This window comes from Gracilinanus agilis, chromosome 5 (assembly GCF_016433145.1).
Source record: "Gracilinanus agilis isolate LMUSP501 chromosome 5, AgileGrace, whole genome shotgun sequence".
Taxonomy (NCBI): domain Eukaryota; kingdom Metazoa; phylum Chordata; class Mammalia; order Didelphimorphia; family Didelphidae; genus Gracilinanus; species Gracilinanus agilis.
The window spans coordinates 92,358,491-92,382,242 of NC_058134.1; the positions used below are offsets into that span (position 1 = coordinate 92,358,491).

At 34.5% G+C, this 23,752-nt stretch overlaps 1 protein-coding gene and 1 non-coding gene across 2 annotated transcripts in view; one reads left to right on the top strand and one right to left on the bottom strand.

The window, feature by feature from the left end:
- The window catches only part of PAXIP1 (PAX interacting protein 1), a 127,996-nt gene extending 109,994 nt beyond the window's left edge, over positions 1 to 18,002 (top strand). The window contains exons 16-22 of the mRNA XM_044678958.1: positions 1,539 to 1,641; positions 2,939 to 3,107; positions 10,281 to 10,381; positions 12,722 to 12,856; positions 12,952 to 13,027; positions 13,112 to 13,172; positions 17,550 to 18,002. Of these exons, the coding sequence (XP_044534893.1) occupies positions 1,539 to 1,641; positions 2,939 to 3,107; positions 10,281 to 10,381; positions 12,722 to 12,856; positions 12,952 to 13,027; positions 13,112 to 13,172; positions 17,550 to 17,565 (661 nt within the window). The 3' untranslated portion in view covers positions 17,566 to 18,002. The remainder of the gene's footprint in view (positions 1 to 1,538; positions 1,642 to 2,938; positions 3,108 to 10,280; positions 10,382 to 12,721; positions 12,857 to 12,951; positions 13,028 to 13,111; positions 13,173 to 17,549) is intronic.
- On the bottom strand, positions 16,361 to 16,468 carry LOC123250786. Its single transcript, XR_006506425.1, has one exon. It is a non-coding gene; the product is annotated as a U6 spliceosomal RNA (small nuclear RNA).
- Positions 18,003 to 23,752: the final 5,750 nt, after the last annotated feature.

Here is a 23,752-nt window from a genome sequence, read left to right on the forward strand (position 1 = left end):
TCAGCTCCAGTTACCTAAAGACTCAGAAACCTGTGTGGGTTTTAGTTAGGAATAGACAGTTAGCAAAGGGATCTATAGATAGAGAGAGTAGAAGAGAACAGGCCTGGAGGTTTTGGGGATCTTAAGATAGACAATATCCAAGAATGGGATTTACCCTCAACCCACTTAGCTAATACCCTTCCTGATATCTTTGCAGAATAAACCCCTTTTTGTTTAATACACAGTCATCTATGTCTATCTTGGCCCAGGACTGAGAGCAACGCCATCTTTGCCGTCAGCTAGGTCAGGCAACTCCTAGCCATCCATTACAACTTTAGTCACAGGGTCTCACTTCCACATAACAACAGACAAGACAATATCACTATTTGTATAGCTTTGTAAAATGAGTATAAAATCAATAGATTCTAAGTTTAGCTAAAATTTGGTACCTCCTCCTTTGTCACTTAAAAAATAAAGATTTTTTTCTTTGGGGCAGTAGTAGTAGAGAATTTGTTCTCATGCATGGTTACATTTTTTATGGCTATGAAAATTGTGCTGGGAAATAAATTCTAAGATAATAGAGAAAGGGTAAAGATTCCTTTGGCTTTATTATGTAAAATGTACATTCATATTTTTTTATATTTTAAACATGAATAATATATATTTTCTAATGTATTAAGTATAAATTTAAAAACTAAAAAGTTCTATGAATTCTATTATATTTGAGCTTCTTAAAAAGAGACACATGATTATAATTTTTTATTAGTGGCATTTAAAAACCTAAATCTGAATAGAAAAATTTGACACAAAGGAAAGAGAATGTCTTCACTGTCCAAATTTGTGATCCTCAAGTATTTAGTTTTATTAAATTCTAATGTCTTTTCAGTTATCTCAAGTACTACTACTAATTCCTTTCTCTCCTACCTCCCCCATTCATCAATAGCCAGGGTTCCAGAAACCTTAGTGGAACTATACTACTTTTGGGATATTGTGGGTGTGTTTCTAATTGAAACAAAATTTAACACTTGGTTTTAGTACCAAAGGAGGGTATATAAAGGATGGGGATGACAAATGGGATGTGTTAAAATCTCCAGAAGTAAGAAGTTTAATTGTAATTTTAAGAGTTATGGCTGGACTTTAAAAAAAAAAGATTTTCAACAGTTTGTGTTTTTCAGGATAATGAAAGTCTCAAGAAATTAGAAGTGAGGAAATTGAGATGTTTTGTCCAAAATACAGTATGATTGCTTTTTAAGTTTGTAGATTAGGAAGACATTGAGGCATACCTACTTTATTTGCAGTGTGATTATTTTTTACACACACATATATATATATATATATATATATATATATATATATATATATATATAAATAAAATTTTATTTTTTTAAATTTAAAATATTTTTCCATGGCCACATAATTCATGATTCCCCCCCCCAAAAGCCAACAAACAGTTCCATTGGGTTATACATAATATATGTTTCATAAGAGAAATTTATGAAGATATTTGTGAGTTTATTATGTAAAATCATTGTTTTATAATGTATCTGTTCATCTTGTAGAATTGAAGACATACCACCTCCCACTAAAAAGTTAACACCAGAATTGACACCTTTTGTGCTTTTCACTGGATTTGAGCCTGTCCAAGTTCAACAGTATATTAAGGTGAAAAAATTGTTTTGATTTTTATTAGTACTATAGAAACACAGCAATTCTCAGTATTCTCTTCTTATTGTTGTCTGATTTGAGCTAATTATATAATATTTAATTGAATATAGTTTGTCAAAAGGCAATATAGTATTAAAAGAGCCTACTTAGTATTCTACATTATTATTTAAGCCTGAAATATTTGTTCTCTTGTTACTAGAAAAACTTGCGTCAGATGAGTAATCTATTTTCTAAATTTTAGAGGCATATTGCTATTTTCAGACCACTGGAATTCCATTTAACAAATTATTATTCCTTTCTCTACTATATCTTAGTAATCTAACAGAATGACTGAACAGTTTCATCTTCTGTCAAAATACTCAAGATACTAGCCTTCTCAGTAAGGTCTAGCTAGTTTTTAAACTAGTTTTTGAATAAAATATTTAGGAATACACTTTCTGAAATATTTGTTTTAGTTATTTAGTCTTTCTTTTTCCCTGTAAAGTAGTATTAAGCCAAAGTAAGATGCTATATTTTTGCTATTTTCTTTCCTAATGCTGAATTTTCAAAACATTTTTAATAGTGTACTTTGAAACGCAGCTTAATCTTGTGCCATCTTAAGAAAATAACTGTAGTCTTCATGAGTCAAATTTTTTTTAAATTTCATGTTCATGTTTTTTCAATTTTCATGTCATCATTTCTTGAAGAGAAGATAGCCTTTTAGTATTCATTAATAGCACCAATGATATCCTTTTAATTTATTTTTTAGTATAAAAGAAGTATCTGGTCAGACAACATAGATATCTTTCTTCCCAGGAAATGGACAGTGCCATTCAAATCATTAATATTATTACAAATAAAATAATCAAAATGTATTATTAAAAAATACAATTGTGTATGTAATCTAATGTAAAGGTGCAATTATATATATTAAAAAACCCACTTCACTTAAAATTAAGTGATTCTAGAAATACATATTGTTAACTTTTTCATTATTTTACCTTTTTCCCCCTTGTTATTTTTATTCTGCCTGCCGTATTGTTTTTGCCACGGCTATGAATTATTTCATACATTCATTTTAGTCTTTGTAATGCTTTGACTCCAGTTGAATAGAATACTGCGCCAAAATGCAAGTTTTTTTAAAAAATGGAAGTTACCTAATTTTATTAGGTATATAAATAGTATTATATCATAGTCTGTTTAAAAATAAATCTGTCTTGAGATTAGACTTCATCTGTTTTACACCCCATTGATAACGTCTTTATAGATTTTAACTATTTAATTTCTGATCTTACTATGTTTGTACAACTTTTAGAAACTCTATATTCTTGGGGGTGAGGTAGCTGAGTCTGCACAGAAATGCACACATCTTATTGCCAGCAAAGTGACCCGCACTGTAAAGTTCCTGACAGCAATTTCTGTAGTAAAGCATATAGTAACTCCAGAATGGTTAGAAGAATGTTTCAAATGCCAGAAATTTGTTGGTAAGTAAAAGCACCAGTAACATTTTTTAAAATGCCAAATGCAAAAGTTTAATTAAACCATCAAGAGTTGATTTGTTCCAAAGTGTTCTAGATGTAATTATTGTGTAGTCACAAGCATTAAGCTTTTACAATTGTGAATAATATGTATGAATTAGTTATAATCTTTTGATATTTCAAGCTTTGGCAACTCTGGCGCCTACTGCTATTTTAAGATAAATGCAATCTGGTTGGTGTCCTTTTTCTGCTCTAATAGTAGCATCATATTGGCAGTAAAAGTTTGGGAAGTGTCTCAGATACACATACACTTGCACCACGCAGACCTATTTGTTTTACTAGAATTGAGATTTACTCCATTTTCATCCCAACAAACATCTAATTTGTTCTATAATCATTTAATAATCATCAGTTAACACATGAATTTTGTGTCTTAGAATTTCATTTCTTTACATTTTCAGATGGAAAATAAAAGGTTAGGAAATTTGAACAGTATTAGGAAAGAAAAATTACTTTTATAATAACATTGCTTTATTTTTTGTTAATAGTATACTTGGTTACAGATTCCTTATTGAGAGAGACCAAAAAAAACTAAGAGACTACTTTTTCTTCCCTTTTAGTCTAGTTACAAAAAAAGTATTTGCCAATAGAATGTAATCTTTCGCAAAAGAATGACTTGGCCTTTATTTTAGGAAGGATAGACTTATATAAGAGACAATGGCCATTACCTTTCTTGGCACCCAGACATGGTAGAGTATTAAGAATTAAGCCATAAAACATGTTAATCAGTCAGTGAGCATTTAGTAACTGCCTAGTATGTGCCAAGTATTATGCTAGGTACTGGGGATTAAAACAAAGAAAGAAAAATGCAGTAGTTGAATTCTAAGGTTGAAGTGAGAAGGGAGTACATTTAAGACTTTGGAGACAGCTACTGCCACAGCAGGCAAAATACAAGATAGTGTCAGGTATGAAGACTAGTAAGACTAGTTAGCCTGAACTTCAGAGTCAGAAAGCGCCTAGAAAATGGAGGCTGGTACTAGCTTTCTGATGGTCTTTGACAATCAACTAGAGGATTTCTATTGACCTAAGACAACAGGGGTCCCTGGAGTTTTATTAAATCAGGGTGTAGCATGGCCAGACCTAGGCTTTAGGAGAGTCACATAGGTTCCTGTGAAAAGACTGGAATAACTGACACACAAGGCAGGGAAATTAGTTAAGAGCCTCTTGTCCAGGCCCTGAGCTAGAGGTGATGGTTTTAGGAGTAGAACACATGGGGCAGATATAAAAGGTGCTGTAGAAACTGAATGGATATTAGGGCAGATGGGACTGAAGAACTGAAGAAAGCCTTGACTTGGAAGGTTAGTGGTACCCCAGCAGAAATAGGGACATTTAGAAGGAAAAGTGAGTTTTGGGTGAAGATGATTGTTTTGGACATTGTGTTGGATTATGTCTTGGGACTTGACATGTTTAAAAGGCAGTTGAAGATGGGAGAAAATGGAGTTAAGGAGAGAGGTGAACTGGATTGGAAGTCATTTGTATAAAAATGAATGCATGAATATGTGAATGAATGAATTAAAAAACATTTATCAAGCATTTGCAACATCATGTACTTGATTATGTTGTTGAGATTCTAGTAAACCATAGAAGCTGACAGGATCATGAAGAGTGAGTAAAGAGAAAACGGAAGAAAACCTTGGAATATACCCATATTGGGGGGGGTGTATGATATGAATGACAGGCCAGCAAACTGAAAGGAGCTTCCTGATTATTGCTTCTGTATGTGTCGGTGTGAAAAATATAAGTACAAGGAAGACCCTATCTGTACTGCAAATAAAGATTAGAACTGGCACAGAATACTTAAAAGGAAAAAATCTGGGAGACAAAAAAGATACACTGTGAGGTCACTTCTCCATAATTTCACCACCATCTCCCCATAGACTGTAGGCGTCTTGGGGATCCACGTTTGGGGGTTCTCCAGACCAAGTGGACCTCCTTCCAGCCCAGTTCCCAAAGCCATTATTGAGCATAGGGTCAAAAAATTATGAAGAACCGACCTACTCTCTTCATCACCAACAGCAACAACTGCTCACCAACCATCAGCAACAGGGGGTAAGCCCAAGAGCCCTGGGAGTGGCTGCAGACCCCTAGGCTTCCTTCCACACCAGCTCTCACAGCCATTCCCCACCAGCTGCTCCCCAGAGGGGCAGACAAGACAACCTAGAAAGCATCCAGGCACCTTGGGGAGAGTCATAGGTGGCAAGTCCAATTCCACCACTAACTTGACTACTATTTCCCCTAAGACTGTGAAAGCAGTCTGGGATCCCGAGCCCCAAGATCTTGGGAATCAGTGCTCCAACCATTATCCTAGGAAACGACCTCTCTGGAAATTCAGCTTGGTGGGTGATTGTGCAGGTGTGACAGGCACGGCTATTTCAGATCCAGAAAAGTTTTTTTCACCAGGCTTTGACAATGGCAAGTGGTTTAAACTTCAAAACTGATAATGACATTATTGAAGAAAGGCATTGCCATTTGTTTGGCTATAGGGCCATTGGGCCTTTTCTTCTGAATTTTAGCTAAAACCTTCCTGGTTTTCCCCATCAGTATGTGAACTCCTTGAGCAGGGACTACTTTAAGTTTTCTCTTTGTATCTCAGCACAGTACTTTTTGCACAAAGTAGCCACTTAATCATTTCTTTATTCATTAATTCTTAAATATTTAGAGCCCTAACTCTAAAATAAAGCTACTTTCTATTTACCAAGAGTTCCTGGCCTAGAGAGTTCAATTGTTAATTGTTTTTTGCACACAAAGGACTGGCAGTTCTACCTATAATTCATAGTAGTAAAGATGACATCATTAGAACTGGTACCAATCCTTTTGCATTTTAACTTTATAAAATACTTTACAAAGGGGAATTCCAGTGGTGGTAAACATTTCTTGGCACCAAAAGGCTGTGTGTGCTAGTAAAAATCCTATCCCTTGCCCTCTTTGTCATATGAACTGTGAATTGATACACATGAGCTAGTGGAGAGAACACTGAAAATCTGTGCTCAGGACACACCTTTCTCATTCACTAGCAGCACAACTGCAGAGGTCACTCAACCTCTCCATGGCCTTTTTTTTCTCACCTATGTTATGAAGTTGGACTCAGTGAGGCCTCCAAGGTTTTTGCAGCACTTAAATTCTCTGAGCATTTGTGATCCCAGCATGTATTCAAGTTATTTGGATAAGAAAGAACATACTTTAGGAGGTGAGGTAGGGGTTATTTTTATCTGTTTTCATATGCAGACACAAAGATAGTCTCTCTCCCTAATTCAATCAGTTATAGGTTCTGTCAGTTCCATCCATGCGGCATCTTTCAATCCATTCTGTCTTCTTTTCACATTGCAAACATTTGAGGGTTGTCCTCATTACTGCCTACTTGTGTGATAGCCATTCATTCAGAGTTCAGCCCTTCCTCTTCTCATATCACTCAAGACATTTCCCCCCAATGTCTCATTTAATCTGGTATCCTTCAAAGAAATAGTTGTTCTTGCAAAGACATGTATCCTTGTCAGTTTTTCTGTCCTCTTGTCTTGACAGTCTGCTATCACCCCTACTTTCTAATCTTTAATCTCTGCCTATCTTTTGGCTCCTTGTTGTCTCTAAATGTTTGTTTACTCCATTCTTAAAAAACTCACTTGACTAGAACATCCAGAACTAACTAGCTATCCTTCTCTGTCTTTTCTCCCCTTTCTGCCTAAACACCTTTAAAAAGCCCATGCCTACTTGGTACTTTCACTTCTCTTCTAAACCTTTTTAACCTGTCTTCCAACCTCATTTTACTCCTTCTAAAGTTAGCAATGATCTCATAGACATGGATGATACAATGAATTGAGCCTTGGCCTAAAGTGAGGAGTTATACTCAATAAACATGTCATGTCCATCCCTCAAAGCCCTCCTCTCTTTTTCCTTTATGCTATTTTACTTAGCTGTCTCATCAGCTCCCGTGAGTTCAATTATCATCTCTGTGAAGATAATTCCCAAATCTATGTATTCAGCTCTTGACTGTCTTCTGTTTTCCAGTGCTGCATCACCAACTGCCTTTGGGGTATTTCAGTGTTTATAGACATCTCAAACTTAAAACAGAATTCATCTTTTTCTCAGACCCTCCCCTCCATCTTCCCTATTACTGTTGGACACCATCATCCTCTCAGTCACCCTCGCCCACAACTTCATTAGTGAACTCACTCCATAGAACCAATTATGCCCAACCTCCACATTTGGCTTTACAACATCTCATCTATGTTCTCTTCTTCCCATTCATAGAACCACTAATGTCAGTCCTCCATCACCCTTTAATTAGACGATTAGCCTTCCATTTAGTCTCCCTGCCTTGTAGCTCTCTTCGTTCCTCTTCAACATTGAGATGCCAAAGTGGTTCCCTGTCACTTCTAGGAAGTCTCTGACATTGAAAGCTCTTCACAACTGACTCCTTCCTATTTTCCCAGTATTCATGCGCTTGATTACTCTCCACATCTGACAACATTGTCCTACTTGATATTCCTCAAACCTGACACTGTCTCTTGCTTCCTTGCCTTTATACTGGTTGTCCTTTCTCCTCCGAATTGTGTCCTTCACCTCTACCTCTTAGTTCTCTGGCTTCTCTCAAAACTGGGCTAAAAACTGATATACTCCAGGATGACTTGCCTGGTCTCCTCGGCTACTACTGCCATTGTCTCCCACCTACGTTATATATATCTTATAACCTAGCAATATACAAGGCAATTATGTGAACCCCTTGAGACAGGGGCAGCACTGTTTTTGCCATTTTTTGGAATCTCTAGCATTCAACAAAGTGACTGGAATATTAAGGGCATAACAAATACTCATTGATTTGTTTTATGCATCCATGCTATTAATGCTTATAATGGCCTCCTTTCACAAACTCTTCATTGGTTTAGCTCCCACTAAATACCTTAAAATGTACTCAGATACCACATCTTCCATTGAATTGTTCCTGGATTCTTCCATTTGATAACTTTCATCCTTGACCTCATATAACACCCTTTGCGGGGTGGTGGTGGTTGTTTTTTGTTTTGGTAATTCATCAGTGGACTTAATATTGTACGTTATAGTGATCTGTGTGTTATATTTTATAAATTATATTAGCAAATTATAGTTATCTGTTCCCTAGTAGTCTGGAAGCTCCTCGAGGGCAAGGTCTTATTGGAACACATATCCTCCCTAGTATATAACATGGTTATATGCACATAGTAGCATTTAATAAACATTTGCTATTGTTATATAAATGTGTGTATATATACATATATAAACACAAAGGCATTTGTGAGTATAGTTAAGTTTATATTTTATTTACATTTATATTTTCATATATTCATGCATATATTTACATATTTATTTAAATTTATATTATATGTGTATATATACATACATATATAAACACAAAGGCATTTGTGAGTATGTTTCAAGTCTTTTTTTAGATCTCTGTTAATAATTAATGTTTAATACCATTTGGATAAAATTATTTTAAAAAGCAATTATCTGATGTTGCCTTTCTATAGATGATTAAGCTAGAGCTCAGCAGCTTTAAACAGGTAGCAGAATGGATAGAGTTCTGAACTTGTAGTGAGGAAGATCTGAGTTTTAATCTTACCTCAGATGCTTATTAGCTATGTGACCATGGACAAGTCACTTAGCTTCTCAGCCTTAGTTTTCTCGTATGCAAAATGGAGATAATAAATATAGTAACTACCTCATAAGGATGTTGTCAGAATCAAATGATGTTATTATATGCAAAGTGTTGTATAAATTAGTTAATGTTTTCATTAAAGTATCATTAAATTAAAAAATCAGAAATTATATTCTAAAGCCAGGCTATTTAGGAGATGATTTTAGTTTATAAAATTTGTAGACATTATGCTGTTACTAGCTACGAAAGCTATAATAGAAGAGTTAGAAGCCATAGGGAAAAATCTTACCATATAAAATTTGACAATTCAATTTTATAAGTATATTTCTTATACCAGAGGTATAAACTCTGCAATACTCTGAAGTGCAGGCCCAACTTAATTAAAATGTAATTGGGAAATATTTAACAAAATAAATAAAAATGAAACATAGATAACATTAGAGTTTAAAACAAATTATGTGGCCTACATGGATCCTTATTTACAGATTAATGGCCCCTATTTTTATTTAAGTGTATGAATTTTATTTAGAACAGTATAGAAGACAGGTATCTGAAACCTTGGGCTTTAATGCCAGCTATGTTAATTAGTTGCTGTTTGAACATGGGCAGGTAATTAATTTCAGTGTCCTGATCTATAAAATGTGGGAATAAAAGTAGATGTTTGATGTTCAAAAGAAGGCCTCAACTCCAAATCTTATAGGGCTTTTCCCAAAAAAAGTGAATCTAGATATGTCTTATGTAGTCAAATTATTCTCAGGATATATACTACTCCTGCATGCACATAAACATACAAATACATACATATTCTTCCTTTTCTTTTCCTTCTCAATATTGAGTTTGGGAATTTAAAGAAAAAAATAACCTGCTCCTTTTTTTCCTAGCAGTTTCTAGATATGAGCTGATTAGGCTTAGAAATAAATCATTTCTGCAGTTGAGTAAATAATTGCTACTTTTTATGTGTCTAGGATCAAGGGTTGTCATTGTATAAGCCAGTTATTTAGGAGTATATGTTTTCTATAATTAAATTTCCAAATAAGTTATTTGACACAGCAGATGAAAATAGCATACTAGAACTCTTTGTTAATAATGTAATTGATATCTTATCTTCCCCTAGTTTTGTTGCTTTGAATATAAAATTTTTAAACTGGTGCCAAATTCTACCACCAAGTAGTTATGTGGCCTTGAATAAATATCTATTCATTTGTTTTTATTTCTACTAATTCTAGTCTGGGGCAAAAGGAGATAGATATTAAGTGTCTTTAGGGAAATTTAAGTTGGTGTCCTGTTTTGGGGAACAACCTAGAGAAAATGAGTGCAGGTACCAGAGCTTATGGACCTTGTCTTTGGCTCCTATTGGGAGCAGAAGAGGAGTTTGGTTGGGGTGAGGACAGGTCATGGATTCTTCAATTACTTCCTCATGAGGAATGACAAAGGACTGTGGGTGGGTTTCATGAAGCTTATTTTCATCATGTTTATGGTCTTATTTCTAGATGAACAGAACTTTATGCTCCGAGATGCTGAAGCTGAGGTGCTCTTCTGTTTCAGTTTAGAGGAGTCCTTAAAGAGAGCACACGTTACACCACTTTTCAAGGTAGGCAGGACTTTGAGACAATGGGATTGTTAAAGAAAATTAAGATGGTTTCATGAACTGCTGCATTCACTAAGTAAGACTTGATTGTAACTCTTGCCAAATGTGAGGAGCAATCTACATTTGTAAAATCTGATGTTTAAATGAAATTCTTGTAAGCAAGTCATGCCTTCAGTCTCTGATATGACCTTATTTTCAAGGCCAAACATTAGTAGACTTTAGTAAAATATAATATTCATAATACTTATCATTGCTATAATTTCAAAGAATTGCTTTTTAAAAAATAATAGAAATATTAGTATTATGCATTTAATCAGTGCACCCCTGAAGAAAATTTAGAGGCCATTTTAGATTTAGTTCAGTATAAGAGTTGTATAGTTTTAACTTTTTTATTTTTTAACAAATTTCCATAAGATTTTTACATCTAAATTTCATTGCATTATTTACCTACAGAAGTTGATGTAGAAGACTATTAGTGAGATAAAATGATACAAATTGAAAACATATCTAAATAACTAATAACCAGAAAACTTATAAATATATTTTAGAAATAAAAAGGATTATGTATGTCAATTTTCTGGTTTTTTATTTGTCCTGAATGTAAGTATTTGTACATTTCAAGTAAGTTGATATCTTCTGTCTCAGGAGGCAGAGTATTATGTCTCAGAAACAGTTTGAGATAATAAATATGTGTTCAAATGAGAACAGCTTGATTTTCTAATACTTTTGAGATAATGTCGTTGTCTTCCATACCCCTAATTCCAGAGATACAAATAAGTTGTTATAAAGAGTAATAATTGTTGGATGTTGTAGACTGCATTGAAATGAGGTCTAGGACATGGAGAGCATGTTTGTTTATGTCGAACGATAAAAAAAAAATTAGCCAAATTAAATAAATTAAAAAAACTAGTCAAATTAATTTTTTTATATTTCTTTCTGTGACCAATTAGTGTTTTATTGTTAAATAGAAATAAATACAGCTAAATTAAATACATTTCAATTGCGTGTCTACTAGCACATTTGATTTAGGTAGTGTGTACATAGAATTCTTTCCCCAAGGGTCATTCAACCTAGCTCATCCAGCCTCCCATTTGCGTGCTTATGCTTCATGAACCAGCCTCCTTAACCATGTTCTGGGAAGCAGAGAGAGAGAGAGAGAGAGAGAGAGAGAGAGAGGGTGATTCCACACCAAAACTTTTATCCTCCGTCCCTCCCATGCACATGCGTTCACAAAGCATAAGCATGCAAATGGGAAGCTGGGTAAGATGAGCTGAGTCCAGATGACCCTTGAGGAGAGAATTCTATCTACACGATCCCCCTTGTGATTCTTTGGGAGACGAGCATGTTGAAATCTCCCAGATTTACATGCCTAGTCTTCCTAATGAATCATTTCAAATAACCAGCTTATATCTCTAAAGATCTCTTACTTAGAGGTACATTGAATTTTGTACTTTCTAAGGGGAAATTACAATAATTTAGGGATAAGAGGGAAATAAAAGAGAAAGAGAGCAAAACCATTGATTGCTAGGTGCATTGACAAAAAGCCAATTGGGGGCAATCCCCTTTGGCATAAGAGTTTACATTCAGAGTAAATGCATTCAACTCCCCTTTTTAAAAACCCAATTGAAAAAAATGAATTTTTTCAATTCACTATATCCCAAAGTTCATTCTGGATCTTTTGATACAGTATGTGGTTTCTGAAGGCATCCCCATAGTTCCTTCTCCATCTAGTTCACTTTCTCAATTTGGCAAGTTAGCGAGCCTTTTTTGCTGAAATTACTCTCAAACAAGAAAAAAATAAATTTAATTCTAGAATTTTATAAAAACAATACAGTAGTTTTAGGAGTCTGTAGTTGTGAAGTATCTCTTTAGTTGAAGTATTTATTGAGTACCTTACTGTATACTGTTGGTTACAGTAGACAAGACCATTTATGTTTAAATCATTAAAAACATTCATTTCTTTTAGGAAATTGTATACCTAGTTAGTTCTTAAATTATAGCTAATATTTATATAATGCTTTATGGTTACCTTACAACTATTATCTCATTTGATCCTCACAATAATCCTATTATGATTGCCAATTTACAGATGAGACAGTTGAGGCAGAGGAAGAATTAAGTGACTTGCCAATGGTCATTCCCAAATCCAATACTATCTATTACGTCTCAATCTTTCTGTCAGATAGTTAACTTAGTAGAAAAGTTTCTTAGTGATTTGAAAGAACCTAGTTTATACTAAAATAGACACTAACCTAACAGCATTGAACTGTGTATTGGTTTGTTTTTTTATTGAGTTTTCAACTTGTTTTCCAAGTTACCTTTTTTTAAATTTTTTTTTTTAAGGCAAAGTATTTTTACATTACACCTGGAATTTGTCCTAGTCTTTCAACCATGAAAGCCATTGTGGAATGTGCAGGAGGAAAAGTATTATCTAAGCAGCCATCTTTCCGTAAACTCATGGAGTATAAGCAAAATAAGGTGGATATAAATAAAGTTTTCTCTTTGTTTACTTGTTATAGATGGTAAGATCCATAATTGTACATTAGTTGGACTCATTATTTTCTTTTCCTTAGAGTTTGTCAGAAATAATTTTAATATCCTGTGAAAATGACCTTCACTTATGTCGGGAATATTTTGCAAGAGGAATAGGTATGATCAGATTGTTATTACTACCTTTCGTGTATTTGTCACCATCTATTTTTGTTTAAATGATTGTTTTTCCTATCTTTTCAGATGTTCATAATGCAGAATTTGTCCTTACTGGAGTACTTACGCAAACACTGGACTATGAATCATATCCTTTTTTAAAGAGATTATGAAATATTTGATAGTTAAAGTGACTCTCCAAGAATAAGAAAATGACAAATTTTACAACTTTTTCTGGTTTTGCTAACTACTGTTTTTATTATGATTTTGTCACAGTGCTAGCAGTACCTCTTCATTTGTTTTTCCATGCTTTGAGTTTCAGGCAGTTTTGTAGAATAAGAAAAAGTTTCCTTAATTTTCCAAAAGTTTTCTTTAGATAAGGCCCTTATAATTAATATGTTATATAAGCGCTAGAATTTATTTACAAGGAGAACTTTTTTTCTTCTTCTTTGGTCCAGACCTATGATGTTATTTCCTTTTACAAATACAGAATACCAACTCTTTGTCATTTTACAATTTTAGCTTGTTGCAGAATACACTTGAGTGATTAAGCTACTTGCCCAGGGTCATAGAGTCAGTCTGTATCAGAGGCAAGACTTGAACCCTAGGTCTCCTTGATTTTAAGGCTGGGTCTTTGTCCACTCTGACTTACTAGTTTTTTGAAGATCGTTATGTAAAATTGAAAATATGTAGGGAAAATGAATATTATTATTAACTACTTTTTGAGATTATAGACATTCAGAACGGGACTGGGGTATTTTTGTAATAGTTCATATTTATGGAATGCTTTATATTGCTTAGTAGTATTTTACAAAGTATTTTATTTACAGATTATGAGATTGGTAGTGCAGGTATTTTTATATCAGTCTTACAGAGGAGAAAATGGGTTCAAATTATTGTGACCATGGTTATTATTAAGTGCTAAAAGTTAGATCTTGAAAGCAAATCTTTTGACTCTAAACCCTATGTTAGTTTATGCACTTAAAAAGACCTTCGAAGACAGTAGTGGAGTGAAGGATCTTGCCTGCTATGGTCCAGGGGGTCACAAAGAGTCAGATACAATTGAAAGACCTTTCATTATATAAAATACTTATAACATTCTCTAGTTTAAATATTTAAAAATTGAATATACCTAGAGATGAATTGTTATCTATGCAGAAATAATACATTAAGTTAGTATTTTCCTTTTGTCTTGGTTTCCTTCTTAGTGAGAATATCAAGGTTATGTGATTCATTTTGTCTAGTCTCCTCATTGGTCACTGGAAAAGGATTTCTCATTTAGAGTAACAGCAGCTAAATGAATATTTATAGACAATCTAAGAATAATGATTTGTGGCCTCCATTGCATTCTCTACCACTCTCCCAGCATCACTGAAGGAGTGGAAGGAGGTCAAACAGGACTGAGGCCATTTTTCATTTTTTGTTGTTTCATATATTGCCATGGTCAAAGAGTGACATAGCATATGGCCAGCCTCCTGGTGATAAGTTTATCCTTTCTTACCTAAGATGATTCTAGGGAAGAGATATAACTGTATTTCTTGGATTGTACTGAAAGTCTTTCTGGACCAGTAGAATGTGGGAAAGTTGGGGCTATGTTGACTGAACTTTCAGTATGTAGAGACAGTGAAATGAATCATTGGAATAGGCCTTTGAAGAGGTTACAACCTAAAGCTTTAGATAAAGGGATTCTGAAAACCATAGCACACTATATAGAGAATAATAATTTATATTGCAAAGGCATGAATCATAAGCTGCTAATGAAATGGGAGCTATTTACACTGTATAATAACTGACACTTTTCAGAGCTCTTTAACTAAAAGACTCTTAAAAAGATTAGATGGAATGGTGTGAGAAAGTTAGCCTTGCTATAAGTATATGTGATGAAACTTAGACTCAGGTTAATTATTTTCTTGTGGTTGAGGCTAAAACTTGTATCTTTCTAGCTAGTTCCTAATCCACACACCTTTTACTGCTCATATTGTGGAGACTTTACTCTTTAATGGGTCTTAAGATACAGACATTGCCCCAATGCTCCTCATCTCATAGAATCAAGGAGCTATTGGGGCCTTAGACATCTGGATGAGGAACTCCTTTTACCTAGAAGGGAACCAAAAGCCATATAGCTAAAGAAAATCTTACATAGTCACAAAGTGGTAAACAGCAGTCTTCCCTTCCACAGTACTCATGTACTCTCTCCCTCAGCTTCTTCAGGGCCTCATCTCCTTTCTGCCTCTTTGTTTACTCATTCCTCTTCCCTTCCTGTTTGAATATACCCTTCTCCATTCAAAAAGCATGGTCAATTCTAGAAGTCTGAATGTAGTTATGGAAAACATCTGTTTTAAAAGTTGAGAATAGAAGAGCATAAAATAATAAACACACCAAATAATATAAATCTAAATATTTATCTTTTTGACTAGAGCATTCATTTTCTTTGTGTAAAGAATTACCAATACAGATTTGAAAGAATTGCCATGGGGCAACAAGAGGTTAAATGACTTGGCAGCTAGTGGTATAGTATAGTGAATGCTAGACCTAGAGTCAGGAAATCTGATTCTGAGTTAAAGTCTAGCGTCAGACACTTATTAGCTATGTGATCTGGGCAAGTCCCTTAACCTTTGCCTTAATTTCTTCAGCTTTAAAATGGATATAATAGCACATACCCTGTAGGGTTGTTGTGAGCATCAAATGAGCTAATTTTTTTAAAAATGCATAGAACAGGGCCTGGCATATAACAGGTGCTATATAAATGTTTATTCCCTTATTCCTTTCCCTCTTATTCGGGACTTGAACTCAGGTCTTCTTGACTACTGAGCCCAGATCCTCTACTACACAATATTGTATTTTCTTAAAAAGCTTCTTAAATAAGAGAAATAAAATTGAAGGAAAAAGAATGAGACCATTATGCAAAAATGCAGAGTGAGAGAAATGATACCATGACTTGTGCAATGTGGTACAATTAAGAGCAGTAGACTTATAGAAAATATGAATTTCTGGTCCAATCATCTGTATTGTAGAAAAGGAAACTGAGACCCCAAGGTAATTTCCAAGTTCATGATTTTATCTTGGCCCTTTCAAAGAGTACAGGTGATGATTTTTAAGCCACATTGGTGTAGATGAAACTACTGCTATTTATTACTTGCCCAGACGAAATTAGTTCAAGGATTAGAATTGGCTGAAAGGATGGAAACTTGTACTCTTTCTAGATAGGATCTTATTCCAGTCTTTTAGGCACTTAAGTGTGAAGGATAAGTATGTGTATTAGTTTGTCCTCTAACCATAAAAAACCTTACCAAGTTGCTTTTGTTTGATTTAGCATATTTTGCCAATAATTTTTTAAAAAATATGGAACATTTCATGAATTTGTATGTAATCCTTGTGAGGGAGCCATGCTAGGCTATCTCTGTATCATTCTAGTTTCAGTATGTGTACTGCCAAAGCTAGTATTGGTAAATTTCCTAATGTAGACAAAATTCTATGGTTTTGATATCCTTTCCTTATTGACCATTCTTTCTTTTTCCTCCTTATAATCCATATTTTATTAAATTAACCCATCTTCTACTTTATCTGAAAAGCTATGATTACAGTAGCACAGTGACAGTTATTTAAAATGTTTTATAAATTCTTTAACTTGGGAGTAAGACATTAAAAAGAACTAGAAATAGATATACTTCTGAATCTTAAAAAGTTTTGTAAGATGTTTTTTGGAAAGAGAGCTGGACTTAGATAAGGAGATAGCCAAGGTAAAATACCGGCTCCATCATGTATTGTCTGTGGGAGAGTGGGCAAGTCACTTAACTTTTCCAAGGATTGATTTCTTCATTTGTAAGAGAGAACAATTGAACAAAATTTATCTCGGCACTATTGTGAGAAAAATGCTTTTGATAACATTAAATACTATTTAGAAATAGTAGACCTCATTGGTGCACTCAGCTTTTATGTTAGTAATAACATTCAGATCATTTATTTTTGGAGACTACTATCTAAAAAATACAATTGATCAATTATTGTGGTATGATCTTAATCTAAATTACAATGCTACCATCTTTGAAACACTTTGCTTTCATACAGATGTTAATAATTCCCTTTTTTTTGCTTTTCTCCTGACACTGTTCAAAGAAGACTTGTTTGGCCATTCCTTTCCTTGCAAAAAGAAAAAATACTGTTTAAAATATATCAGTTAACCTGGAAGAATTAGCTTTTGTGTCCTGTGTCATCCAGTTGATCTTATCTTGCAATGAACGATGCAGAATATCAAAGTTGGCAAACCCTCTAGGGTAGGGGTAGGTGTCTTGTTGTAGGGCATGTGTGATATCAACCATTGAGGGGTGGGAGGGTAGGTGGAGGCCGGTATGTATGGTTAGCAGTCTGAAGACAAAGCTCAACAAATATCACAGCCTTCCTCGACACCATATACTTAATTTTGATAACCTAAATAAAACACCTAAAACTTTACTTTAAATTAGATATGTAAATTTAAGTTAATATTTTACCTTGTTTTCTAAGTTATTTTCCTCAACAAACCTACATATAAATTTACTTGATGGTATCTGAAAATGTGACCTTTCTTCAGAGCCCTTGGAGCACAAAATCTGGCTGTTTGTCGTAGCTACCGGATAAAATTAACCTGTGCTTCCTGCAGATGCTCTTGTTTTCCAGCTGCTTTCTTTAGGTGTCAAGCCATTTAAAGCAGGAAAACAAAATACCTGCATCTTATTAAGATGTGTAATTTTATTCTGAGGAAACATAAATTATTATGTTTTGTATTATATAAATTTAAGAGCCCACATTAGGTTTTATGATTCTTTTGCCAGTTTTTAAAATGTTTTATATAACTGGTATAGAACTTCAACCAAAAGTAAAATATGGGTGTAAATAAGGGCCTTGCTATCTCTTTAAATTATGGATGTTGAAAAATTAAAATGTTTTGTACTTTGATTATTTTTATTTCTTATACTGTTTTCTTTTATATTGATATCTTGCCCAAGTTTTAAATAAATGTAATTTTAAACTTTACCTAAAATGTGATTCTAGTTTGATTGTACGTTATTTTGATTTTAAAACATTATGAACAGATTTTTAAGTTGCTGAAAATTTTCTAAAAAAGTTAAAACTTTTCCTGAAATATTTAATATCCCAAGTAAATAAAGGATGTGTAGGGAAATAATATTATGCAATTATAATTCAGCATACTTTTAGGTAGATAGGGTAAGTAAAATACATACACAGTAGTAAGGTCTCATTTATTGAGGAAAATAATCTAGAGCTCTAAATATAACCCTGTAGTATCAGGCAAAATAATTTTAAATACAAAAGTAATAGATCATACTCATTGTGACTTGACCTTATAGTATGGTTGAAATGATCCTTAAAATTTATGTTTACTGCCTGGCATGTTGCATATCTTCTGGAGAGGCTGAGACTCGTGGATCACTTGAATTCTGAGCTGTTTTAGGGCTAAAACTAATTTGGTATCCACATCTTACATCCAGCACCAGGATGCTGAACCCTAGTAGCAGAGGACATTAGGGTGCCTAAGAAGGTGCAGATTAGCCCAGGTTGGAAACAGGGCAGGCCAGCAGAAGGGTCAAGTGTGTCATAACTATGGCACTAATACTAGTATATAGAGTGCAAAATAGTTGATAAAAACATTTTATGCTCTTAACTATGTGCCAGGCACTGTGCTAAGCACCAGGATACAAAGGAAAGGAGGGTAATAGCTTTTGTCTTCAAGGAGCTTAAAAAATACATATATTGTTACAAGGGAGCCTTAGAAGGAAAGGTACTGGTGCCTCAGGGGGTGAGAAAGGCCCACTGTTGGAGGTAGCTAATGTTTAAGGCTTGATGGAAACCCAGGCCTCTCAGAGGCAGAAGTAAGCAAAAGCATTCCAAATACAGAGGATAAGCTTGTTCAAATGCACAAAAACTAGAGATCATAAATGTGGCTGGACCACAGGGTGTGGAGGTAGGGGAGTGATGTGTAAGAAGACTTGAAAAATAGGTGGGGTCAGGTTGTGAACTTTAAATGTCAGACAAGTTTATGTCTTCTAGTAAAAGTAATAAGTATTGGAGTTTATTCGCTAAACATGAGGAGCCAGTCACTGTGCTAAACCCTGGAAATAAAGATGGTAAGGTCTCTTCTCTCAAAGAACTTCCAGTCTGATGATGGAAATAATGTGTAAGCAATTATGTACATGTGTGCGATATACATGATAAATTGGAGATAATCAAAGAGAGTGGCACTAGAATTAAGAGGTAATCCATAGGAGTTAAGAAAGATTTCCTATAGAACATGGATGTTGGAAGGTAGAGAAGAGGGAGAGAATTCCATGGCAAGTGAAAAATACCGAGTGGAGAGAGAGAGCGTGCCTTACTCAAGGAACAGCAAGAAAGTCAGTGTCGCTGGACTTTGGAGTAAGTGGAAAGATGTAAAGTATAATGGAATGGAAGGAGGCAGGTTAAATTGGTCTTCCCATACCAAAGGATTTTATATTTGATCCTTGAGGTGCTAGGGAGCCAGTGGAGTCTGAGTTGAGAGAAGAGGAGTGACCTGTGCTTTAGGAAGATAACTGAGCAGAGGGTAGACTAGAGGAGAATGAGACTTGGCAGGGAGGACCAGTCACTAGGTTATTGCAACAATTTTGCCATGAAGTGATGAGTCTGGACCAGGATACTGGCAGAGTCAGGAAAGATGTGTGTGACCTGGGAGAGAGCATTAACAGCTCTGGGGAACAGGGAAAGGCTTCATATATAGAAGGTGGTACTTGAGCTGGGTTGGGAAGAAAACAAAGAATTTTAAGAGAAGTGAAGAAATGAGGGACAACCAGTACGAAGAGAGGAGCCTTGTAAGGAGAATTAAGGAAGGCCTGGACAGTGCAGGAAAGAGTAGTGTTTTAACAAAAGGTAGGGTAGGGCCAGATCATGAAGCATTTTATAAGCCAAGTGGAAGCTTCGTATTTGAACTTGAAGAAAATATGGAGTCACTGGATTTACTAGAGTTGAGAGGCTTTAAGAAATCATATTAGCAGCTATAAAGAGGATAGGTTGTGGTGGGAAGAGACCTGAGACAGGAAGGCCATTTGTGCTAAAATGTAAAAATGAAACTTCCCAGTTTGTGTATATCAAATACTAATGAATCTAAATACAAATCAGCCAGTTATATTTTATGTAGCATCATTATAAAAGAGGGAAAAGCTTTTATTAAATGCAAATAGTTATGTTAGGAACTTTTATTTGGGGCTTTATATGGGGAAATATATGTATATGCATTATATATACATATAAATGTTTTCCATTTTTCTCACCTTGAAATTTGGTTTCCCTTTAGCTATTATAACATACTACTATCCTGCAGATGCATCCAGTATTAATTTTTCAGAACTTAAAATGTGGTTTGATTTTTGTTTGAAGAAAGGAGAACATAGCACTTGACAACTGGGGTATAGATTGGAATAGTTTGGGAAACAGATAAAGCAATGTATAAATGCAAATCCACAAGGCTGATGTGAGTTTTTAGTTAAAATGACTAGGAAGCTATTCTGTAAGCAAAAAAAAAAAAAAAAAAAAAAAAAAAAAAAAGGCAAAGATTAGAAATGAGGTAGAGTTGGGGCAGTAGATAGTATAATAAAGGATCAGGATTCAAATTTTGCTTCAAGACTCTTCTCAGCTGTGTGACCCCCAGCAAGTCATTTAAGCCTTATTGCCTAGCTCTTAAGTTATTAGTAAGACAGAAAGTAAGGGTTAAAAAAATAAAAAAGAAATGAGGGTAGAGAATTGCTGGTGAGGATGGACCATCTGGGAGTTAGGCGATCTCAGTGATGATCATCAGTACATTAGGCACATGAAAAATCACTAACATGTTCTAGATCCCTCAGCGACAGCTAGGACTAGAATATAGGGATTTTTGTAATTAAGTGATTTACCTTTGACAAGTACCATAACCTCTCTGAGCTTCCTTGAATTGTTGATCTCTAAGGATCTAGATCTGGAGGTAGAGGACCTATTTTCAAATCCTGGCTTTGCTATAATGTGCTGGGCACATGACAAACGGGTAATAAGTATTTGTTTATTTGACGAATTATGTGACATTAAGTAAAACCTTTAAGACTTAGTTTTCTAAGTTGGATGGGGTGACCCAAGTACTCTTCCAGCTCTAAACCAATCATTCTATATCAGCCATGTCTTCACCAGAATTTCTGTTTTTCCAATCTTCTCCTCTTTGTTACATAAAGAATGTTTTTAAAGAAGAGAAAAATCAGTGAAACCAATCAATACTTTGAAACAGTCTGTAAATATATGTAATGTAGCACATTCATGGATCTTCCACTTATGTAAAATAGTAGAGTGGAGATATCTTCTCATGTTTCTTTTTTGGAGCCAGTGCTGCTGCTTTGCACCATTCACTTTTTTTTGTGTGTGTGTGATCACAAAATATTTCTTTTTTTTAAAAAAAAAATTTATTTAATTTAGGATATTTTCTCATGATTACATGATTCATGTTCTTTCCCTCCCTTCCGCCTTCCTCCCTCCTGTGGCCAACGAGCAATTCCACCGGATTTTACAGGTATCATTGACCAAGACCTATTTCCATATTATTAATATTTGCACAAGAATGATTAGTTAGACTCTATCCCCAGTCATATCCCCCTGGAACCATGTGATCAAGCAGTTGTTTTTCTTCAGTGTTTCTACTCCCACAGTTCTTTCTCTGGGTGTAAATAGTGTTCTTTCTCATAAATCTCTCAGAATTGTCCTGGGTCATTGCATTGCTGCTAGTAGCAAAGTCAGTTACCTCAGTGTACAACGTTTTCCAGGTTCTGCTCCTTTCACTCTGCATCAATTCCTGGAAGTCTTTGTAGTTCACATGGAATTCCTCCAGTTCATTATTCCTTTTAGCACAATAGTATTCCATCACCAACAGATACCACAATTTATTCAGCCTTTCCCCATTTGAAGAACATCCCCTCATTTTCCAATTTTTTGCCACCATGAAGAATGCAGCTATAAATATTTTTGTATTAGTCTTTTTCCTTATTATCTCTTTGGGTATAAACCCAGCAATGGTATGGCTAGATCAAAGGGGAAGCAGTCATTTAAAGCCCTTTGGTCATAATTCCAAATTGCCTCTATACGTACCATTCACTTTTGGTTATCTTTGTGCTTTCCATTTCCATTTTTATAGTTATATGTAATGTTTTCTTGTTTTGCTTACCTCATTCTTCAGATTGTATATAAATCTTTCCATGTTTCTCTATTAATAATTTTTTTTTTGTTTCTTACAGAACATTAGTATTGCATATATTACAATTTGTTTAGCCATTCCCTAATCAGTGGATATCTACATTGTTTCCAATTCTTTGTTATCACAGAAAGTGCTGCTGTAATATGTTGGTGCATATGGGGACTTTATTCTTATTCCTTATACCCTCTTTGAGCTATCCTCTTAGTAATGGAATCTCTGGGTCCAAGAATATTGTCATTTGTGTGATTCCAAATAACTTTTCAAAATGGTCGTATTGATTCACAGCTCCAACAGCAGTGCACTCTTGTGCACACTAACTCCAATAATGACTATTTCCATCCTTTGTCATCTTTGCCAATCTGCTGGTGTGTTAAATGAAACTTCAGGGTTGTTAGTGATATGGAGTATTTTTTCACATGACTTTCTTGAGAACAGTATTTTCATATCCTTTGTTCTATTGGGTAATAACTTTTGGTTATCTATGTGAGTCATCTCTATATCTTGTGTAGTTAACTTTCAGCTAGAGACAAACTTTTGAATACTTCTAGTGCTCATGTATAATAGAATAATAATTTTGCTGTTAAAAAGGCCTTAATTAGCACTAGAAGAATACTAGAAATGAGGAGTTATAATTTGGGTTTACATGAAGTATTTAAAATACTGTTGTACTACCAAGGAGACTGAGGAAAAATGAATATAATTATAGAAAAATGATCCCCCTGGGTAAATGGAACTATAATGCATCTGTTTCATCATTGTTGGAGACAGGGTGTTTATTTAGCCAACATACTAGTATGACTGATTTGATTAACCTTTCATTTAGAGTAAAAAAAGGGGCTGCCAAGAAACAGTCCTTAAAGATCTACGGGAGCTGTCGAGAACCAACTGGCTTGCACAGATGTTAAGCACTGATTAGGTAACTAGGAGAGGTTTGGATGTGAAATTCCAAGTTTGAAGATTTCTTCCAGGAGTGTATTTTTGAAAAAAAAATTGAGTTTCTTCTGAAAAAGGTGATGCCATTATTTTTCACTTAGTTCTGCTGTTTTCATCAAAGTACAAAAAGAACAGCTTTTGAAGAACAGAAACAGCTGTGTATAGCTAATGTAGTTGCAATAATTTATCTTAAGATGTGTTTGCAGGATTAATGAATATTTTTGCCAACAACAATGTTGTTAACCTTAGAGAATCAGAGTTTAGGTTGTATAGAACTTGAATGCCAATAACATCAGTGTCAATTTTAGACATTGAATCAAAAGAAAATATGTGAGCACAAAGGATGTGCATTTTTTGTGATAACATGTTGGAGAAGAGTTTTTGGAAAGAAGCTATCACTGTTGCATCATATATTTAATCAGCCAATCAATTTGTTAAATGCCTACTATGTTCCAGGGAGTGTGTTAGGCAATAGAGACACAATGACAAAATCAAAGTAAATCTTTAGCTTTAAAGAACCTATATATACATGTAGATAAATACCAAATAGATACAAG